Source organism: Chironomus tepperi, unplaced genomic scaffold (genome assembly GCF_022539635.2).
Source record: "Chironomus tepperi strain 1889 unplaced genomic scaffold, CSIRO-AGI_Ctep_v1 contig_298, whole genome shotgun sequence".
Classification (NCBI taxonomy): domain Eukaryota; kingdom Metazoa; phylum Arthropoda; class Insecta; order Diptera; family Chironomidae; genus Chironomus; species Chironomus tepperi.
Window position 1 is genome coordinate 66,294 of NW_027226420.1, and position 8,487 is coordinate 74,780.

The 8,487-nt window shown below is 34.1% G+C and overlaps 1 protein-coding gene across 1 annotated transcript; it reads right to left on the reverse strand.

Moving 5' to 3' along the window:
- Positions 1 to 749: 749 nt before the first annotated feature.
- LOC139092188 (keratin-associated protein 6-2-like) lies at positions 750 to 7,817 on the reverse strand. The gene is made up of 4 exons (XM_070642513.1): positions 7,680 to 7,817; positions 2,666 to 2,882; positions 1,514 to 1,720; positions 750 to 1,141 (listed from the first exon to the last, which is right to left on the reverse strand). Exons 1-4 carry the CDS (start codon positions 7,692 to 7,694, stop codon positions 879 to 881), a joined length of 702 nt encoding a protein of 233 aa, XP_070498614.1. The 5' UTR covers positions 7,695 to 7,817; the 3' UTR covers positions 750 to 878.
- Between the last annotated feature and the right edge of the window lie 670 nt (positions 7,818 to 8,487).

Sequence of the window (8,487 nt, forward strand, 5' to 3'; positions counted from 1 at the left end):
TATTTGGGGGAATGAATCTCACCCCTGAATATACCCTTAAGAGGCACACACGTCTGACTTTACCCTTGGTGCCTTCTAGATGGATCAACCCTTCCTCTCATCCCTGAATACATCCCTGCTACGCGCACACGTAAATAACAAGTCATAAAGTAATAACTCACTGCCTGTCAAAATGTAAGTCAGTGTAACTAATTTGCTGACTTTGTTCATCATCAAAACTTTTTTCCTCCATTGCCAATTATTCGCACTTATTATGTTATGAAGAAGATAGCACAATATTTTAAGTGTTCATAGCGGAGGTAATAATGTGTCTAACAGCAATTCCATATATTAATGTACAAATCGTGTGCTTCCATAAAATTTCCATTTCCATCAAACATTTACATGAATGACATGGAAGCTTACTATTTATGAACTTAACATTGCTGCTGTACACTATTGACCATACGCACGCGGTAAATACCTTAAAAATTGTGTTAAAAACTGATTAATGATGTGACATTAGAACATGACACGGAATGAGTTAAAGCATTAAAATTGCTAATATTTTTTTTATGGCTGAATAATGCAGGATAATTAGTTTTTAAATATGTTAACTGCACATAACTGCATAACAGTCGTGATTAACTAATGTTTACCTGATTAACGCAAAGAAAGCCAAGGTAGGAATAAATATGCAATTATGGTAATTCAGCCTATTCAGCTCTAAAATAACAAGAAAATCCACAAATAATAAAAAACTTTGCAAATTCAATGGCAATAAAAAAATGTTTTATAGCTTTATTTCCTAAATTTTCGTTGTAGACGGCTTTAACATTAAAAAAAGTTTTGGAGCATTGTATATATAGTAAGTGATGTGTTATTCAGCTGCATACTGTCTAATAACTGCCATATCCTGTAGAACCATAAGTTCTTCCAACACCCAATCCACTGCCATATGTGCTGCCATAGCCTGTTCCATATCCGTTGCCATAAGTGCTGCCATAGCCTGATCCATATCCGTTGCCAAATGTGCTTCCATAGCCTGTTCCATATCCACTGCCGTATGTGTTGCCATAGCCTGATCCATATCCACTGCCGTATGTACTGCCATAGCCTGTTCCGTATCCACTTCCATAGGTACCAGTACTGCCATAAGCGCCTAGAAAATAGAAATCAAGCATTACGCCGGGATATCGGCATTTTCGAAAATGACCGTTATTTCGAAATTAATTTCGAAGTTTTCGAATTTAATTTCAAATTTTTGAACTTGAGTTCGAATTATTCAACCTGAATTTCGAAATCAATTTCGGATTTTTCGAACTTAATTTCGAAGTCAATTTCGAATCATTCGAATTAAATTGCCGCTAGTCTACATTAAAAACAAAGCATTCTAAAAGAAACGAAAACAGGAAGCAAGTGTCGCGACTTCTCCACAATGTCTCTATCTCTTCCTTCTATCCACAATTGTCAGCATTTTAAAGCTTAAAAAAACCGACCTTTTTTTTCCTCCGTTTAAAAAATATGCACTTACTTCCGTATGGATAAACTGTTCCAATTCCACCGTATGGATTTGTGCTCACAGGCGTATTATATTGCCTTATATACGAGTACGATGTTGGATAGCTGCCACGATAGCCATATGGATAATTTCCATAAGGTGAGTTATAGCCCTGATAACTTCCTTGATATCCGCCAGCAAAATTTTGTGAGCCAATGCCGTAATTCACACCATCGTAACCTAATATTTTTAAATATGTATATATATAAATACCATGAGAAGTCATTGTCAGTAAATTATTTTTAATTAGCTTTCTGTGGTTTCTATGGAATTATCGCATTAATATCAATTACTATGGCTTTTCAGTTGTTCTTAAAAAAGGGGGTTTGTAATGTCAGAGAATATCTTTGGGGGTGATTATGAAAATTTTTCTTATTTTTCTGGTATTTATTAAGAAAGTTTTGGATGCTGGGTGAAGTTAGAAGTTTGGTGAAGGCCCCTATACACGTGGAAGTTCGGATTTTATAGCATATTGAAGATTTTCGTCCACAATTTTGTTTTGGATGAAGTGGTGATGTTCGAAATATAGTGAGGGCCCCTAACCACGTGGAAGTTCGAATTCATTGGTGAGGGCCCTTACCCACATGGAAGTTTGGATTCGATAGCAAATTTACGAATTTCGACCACAATTTTGTTTTGGATGTAGGGGTAGAGCTTAAAATATAGTAAGGGCCCCTAGCCACGTGGAAGTTGGAATTCTTTGGTGAGGACCCCTACCCAAGTGGAAGTTTGGATTCTATAGCAAATTGAGAAATTTAGTCCACAATTTTGTTTTGGGTGAAAGGGTTGAAGCTCGAAATATAGCCACGTGGAAGTTCGAATTCTTTGGTGAGGGCCCCTAACCACGTGGAAGTTTAAATTTTGTTCTACAAAAGCTCTGGCATAGTGGGTTGGGTTCGGAGACACTCATCCTCTAGGTATGTCTCTGCCTGAGTGAATGTCTTCTCATTTAAAGGACATCAGACTCAAATAGTCCATTGAACTCAGAACATAATTCTGAAAAAATTCAGACATACCAGCATAGATTATCAAAATTGTTCCTCACTATCACAAGATAAAAAAGCCACAACTCACAATAATTCCACTCCATTTAACACACATCGAGTAGACGACAATTTAACTTACCATATTCAGTCATTGGAGCATATCCCCCCGAGTAACCACGTTGTAATCCTCTCGAATAACTTGGATAGCCTGAATAACCATCCAATCCCGTACCCAAATTTAGTGAAATACCGCGTTTTTCCTTTCCACTCTCTTCAGCTGTTGTTACACTCGAGTTCTCGTCGACACTGGTCTCTTGACAACGGATGACAGTTGCAAACAATGCTATAAGAAGAACCTTTTTTTGTGTATGTGTAAATAGCGTTCCAGTGGCAGCAAAAATGAAAAAAAAAAAGAGAAAAAAGTCATAAAATTAAAATTTATATCATTTTCATGCTTGTAAACATTTTCTTTTTCACTGTTGTTGTTCCTTTTTTTTAATATTATTGTTATGATTGTAAAGGCAAACGACATCGCACGATATTGCGTGAATGTGCTTATTTTAATATCGAATGAATATGTTAAAAACCATAATATTGGTTTTAATTATCGCGACATGGAACTCGTACTGTAAAATGTTAATTTATTTTGGGTACACGCGAAAGGCATAAGGCCTCACTTCCATTCTCATTACAATGGGTGCTTAAATCTTGTTTGTCGTTTGTGTTTAAATTCGAATACATTTTTTTTTGCTGTGCTTCATTGTCCTTTAATTCAATTCTGTTTTAAAAATGATGCATTAAGTATTCATGGCAGTTTTGCAGTTTAAAGTATATTTTTTATGGTGAGGATGTTGAGGTGGAAGATAAGGATGAAAATTAGTACAAAACATTTCTATGCATATTTTATCTTGAGTTTTCAACTTGAGGTGAACTTTGTATACTTTTTGTGCTGTTGGTGGATGAAATTGAAAAGCAGGCAAGGGTTGGGGGTTTAGGTTTTAATCTTTGGGGCCAAACCATGTAGACAGGTAGTCGGGAGCCCTTTATTCGTGGCACAAACTTGATAATAAGCATCGACCGTAACCTCACACGGTATACGGTTTATGCCTTCTTTAAAAGGTTGCCCACCACTGTTGCAGACTGTACCTTAGGTTAGTGGCTTCGTAACTGTGTGGCGTAATACACTTAAGGGTTCTCGATACCGGGACAGAGAACTTCCAAGCAATCTCGGTCTAAGGATTTATTGACACTAAGAATTTAAAGAGTTCTCTTCAAGACTAGGTCCAGATCTCGAATATTCCTCGAAATTAAGGCTTCGTGGCACCCTAAACACACTAGCTTGCAATGTAACTGCACTCATGAGTCAACAGAACATAAGGAAGGCCCACGACCTCATGAACAGATGTTGTCGAGTAAGGTATAATCGACATTCGAGAACCAACTTCAGGAGACATCTAAAGGACGTCATAGTTTGCAATTGATCTGATAAAACCAGTAATAAAGCACAGGGGACGTTTTTAGGTACCGTAGTGGTAGTTCTGTATCATCAAAGCTGTTTTTTGCCTATTGATACTAACAAAAGTAGGAGTTGAAGGAAGAAGAAGGTTGATAGATTCTAATCTATACGTCAATGACGCAGCAATATGGACCAGAACACCCTTTACCTAAAAATCCATATTAGCAAAGCTTGAACGACAATATAGCACAAAGCACTTTACTATATACCAAACAGTCTTTCCCAGATAAGTATGCATCTTTACAACCTCCTAACCAGACAACAAAAATCTTTATCTTCTTTCCGTAGGAAATTAAAATTATAGCACCATCTTTTATAAGCGTGGCAATAAGTTGATAAAAAAAGCTCAAGTAAATAAAAACAAAAGTTCCATAAAAAAATTTAAAGTTACGAAATTCAAATTAAACACAAAACGAAGAAAACGAGAAGCAACAAAATAAAAAAGATGTGATAATGAAAAAGTATAAAAAAAAAAGTTTAGCAAAATGCTGTGCACGTGAAATAATAAATTTGCATAATATTATTAAGTTAAGAGTTGCTTTTCTGTTGCTACTGCTGTCATTACTAACATAATTCTCATTAAATCGAGGTAGGAAGGTGAAAATATGAGGCAAGAAGCAGTAAAAAGTTTTATTTTTTTTATTTCGTGTCTTTAATCATTTGCAGTCGGTGAGATGCTTTCAACCCGAGCAACACAATTGATGCTTCTAAATAAAGCGCATTATCCACGAAAAGCGCGTTATCCACAAAGAGCGCGTTATTCACAAAGAATGCGGGATCCACATAATGCGCGTTATCCACATAAGGCGCATTATCCACGAAAAACGCGATATTCACATAAAGCGCATTATCCAAGAAAAGCGTGTTATCCAGATAGAGCGCGGGATCCATATTGAAACAGCTTCCACATAAAGGTGTCGCTCGGGCACATCTCATTTTAATTAATTTTTGCCATCAAAATTTCCAGGACTTTTTTTACTATCACGTGTAGTACAAAGCGGATCAAAGGTATTTAAAGCAGTAATTAAGAGGGGATGATAAGGAGCTTATCGGATGAAAATTGAGGCATAAGTCATCATTGAGGTGACATTCCGAATTTTAAATCTTTTAATTTAATTAAATATTTTAATTATTGATTTCTTTTACTGTCACATAAAGTGACATGCTGAACATCCGCGAGGACTTTTTTTATTTCCATTAAAATCTAATTTTATGCACCACAAAATCTCTGCTTTTTTTCTAAGGCTTAAATCAAATAATCCTCTTATGTATTAAATAAGCCCTCAGATAATGTAACAAAAACTAATCACATTAGCATACAAATTATGATTTATTATTAGTATTAAAATTTATGGTACGGTGTATAGATTATTTTGCACATGCATTGATAAACCATGTAAAATGAGCTTTTTTTTCTGCTTCATTCAAAGTCATCACGTCACATCGATGTTTTTCATTATGCGTGTACGTGAGGCCCTTTGGATTATTTTGTGCAGGTTCTACTAAATTGAAGAAGTGAGTCCAAAGTGGCTCGATATGGGGATGCTTAAGTTCTTCGGTTCCTTATTATTGGAACACGGACATTGAGCCCTAAGGTCTAGGAGTTAAACAATTCCTGGCAGGGAAACACACCCAAGCTCAGCTCTGGAATTCTACCCTGAATTTGGTTGAAACCAACCTGAAGCTGATTTGGTGTCGAATTTTATAATCTTACACATTCTGGGTGAATTACACGGAATTCTAATCTAGGACTCGAACCTCAACATCAACATTTTAGTGAATTTCCCTTTACTTCATATTATTGGGCTAAGATAAGACAAATAAGTAATGACTAAGATTCCGCTAAGTCTCCGTTTCGACGAATTTTCGAGACAGATCAGAACCTGGACTAAGACTATGAAAGTCTTGTGTGAAAACCAGACAACGGGGACTGAATATTCAGCCTCAACCTGACTTAATTCTCGCTTAAGACGAGATTTCATCGAATCTAGCCTGAAGTATGACTAACTGTAGCATAGAGCAGGATTTTCGGAATTTTCTACGCCTTGTGCCTTCCGAGAGGACTTGATCTCAAGATCCCTTAGTACGGACATTAGTGATTTTGAGAATCGAACCAGAAATTTCGGATAGTATTAGTTAAACTAAGGACATATGACTTTGAGCTCTTTCACTGTTTTCTTCTGATTCTGATTTAAATTAGCTACTAATTTAACAATTTTTCAATCATCAGCTACCGAAAACTGATCCAAAATTGCCTAAGGACGACCCTCGCGTCACAAAATATTTATGTAATCGTCCAATGAGAAGCAATGAGTAGTGATGACATGTAATCACAAAATCATATCAAACTAATTTAATCATCAACATTGAGTATAAATGAAAAGCTCCGCAAAAATGGAAGCTCGACAAAAAATTATCCGCGTTGTATGGCTTGCGAGGAAAAGCCACAATCTAATAATTAATTGTAAATGCGATAACACGACAGAATCACGTTTTGTTGATTTTTAAGCTCATAATCTAATTTTCCGCGGAATGAGAGCACGAGAATGCTTAAAATATATGCTTAGCACTTCATGTCGTACATTGTTGTAAAAAGCCCAAGCTTTTTTTTTTGTCGGTTGGTACATGCACAAATGTACACACGTGAAAAGGCGTGACATGGGTGAAAAAAATTGGAAAAACTTTTTTTTTTGTTAAATTCACACGAAAATTGAGGAAAAAAACAATGTTAAATGCACCGTGTAATTAATTTACATATGAGCCGCTGAATGGATTTTGTCAGCATTTTTTCAATTTATTTTGTGAAAATTGAATTTGAGACGTTTGTGGATTGAATTTTAATCGGAATTAATGATGTTAAGAATTTTTGTGGATTTTAATGTTTTGTTTCGAATTTTTTTCGAAATTATTTGGGAGTTTTTCGAAATTTCATTCGATCTTTTCGAAATTTAATTCGAAAATTTGAAATTTAAATGACCGTTAGGGAAAATTTAAACAAAAAGTCATTTAAATGGGAAAAAAATTGCCCATTTTCTAATTTTTTTGGCATTTTGTAGAAGGATTGACAATATTTATCATCAAATCGATGTGCCAGTAGATAATTTTAATGTCCTGATGCATAAATTGACCGTTAAATTATTTCAAATATTTTAACGGTCAAAATAAATTCAAATAAATTAGCGGTCAGAATAAATTCAAATATTTCAACGGTCAAAATAAATTCAAATATTTTTAACGGTTAAAATGAATTTAAATATTCTAATGGTTAGAATGAATTCAAATATTTTAACGATCAAAATAAATTCAAATATTTAAATGATCCACAAATTAAATTCAATTTTAATATTTTAACGGTTAAAATAAATTCAAATTTATTTTGAATTTTTCAAATTAGAAAAATAACGGCCATTTTTTTAAATTTTGACAGTCTCAATAGTCCATAATTATCTTCAAATTTCACTAAATCAATTCCATTTCCATCACAAAAATCTTCAACTGCTCTCATCAAAATCCTCACAAAGGACTCAACTTCATGATAACACTTCTTATAAAAACTTTCACTCTTCGTGACAGTAAATGTGCTTTTAATGAAATAAGCTTTTCTTTTAATGTAATTTTTAAGCTTCTTTTTTCTCACCGAAATTTTCTTCATTTTTATATTTTTTTTAATTTTTTCTGATGAGATAAAATGCTCAAAAAATTGTTCTTCTTGACACTTGGAGGATGTTCAACAAATATTCTTATTTAAGAGAATTAAACAAACTTGTTAAAGCACCAATCTGACACTGAATTAAAATCTTTAAAATATTCTTTTTATATAGGCGAAAATTTTTTTGCGTTTTTCATCTTACACAACCGATGCTTCATCACATTGATGCTGTAGATACTTACACCACAGTTGCTTGTGTTGCTTACTGTTGTGTATAACAATAATTATTAATGTAAACAATGAACCATCACTAAAATATATTATAATGAAATTTTCTTATATTCAAGTATGAAGTGTCGATTTTCTACTCGGTACGTTCTTAAAAGCGTGAAATGGTTGTGTCCACATTTTGTCTGAATGATTCTTGTAGGTTGGGATTTTTTAATTGATTAGGAGTGCTTGAGTGAAGGAGGATTGGTTCATTTGAATTTGTAGATCTTAGTTAAGTGCTGTTGATATTGAACTATCAGAAGATGTAATTAAGTTTCAAGGATCAACAAGCTTCAAGGAAGTGCGTTGTTTATCGAAACGTATGATGCATAGTTAGTATTTGTATGTAATCAGTCTGTATAGAGGGTTTTGAAATTTTTCGAAAATTAATTTCGAATTTTTCGAAATCTAATTTCGAATTTTTCGAAGATAAATTTCGAAATTTTCGAAAATCATTTTTGAATTTTTTAAAAATCAGTTTCGAATTTTCGAAAGTTGGTTTCAAAATGTTCGAAAAATAGTATAA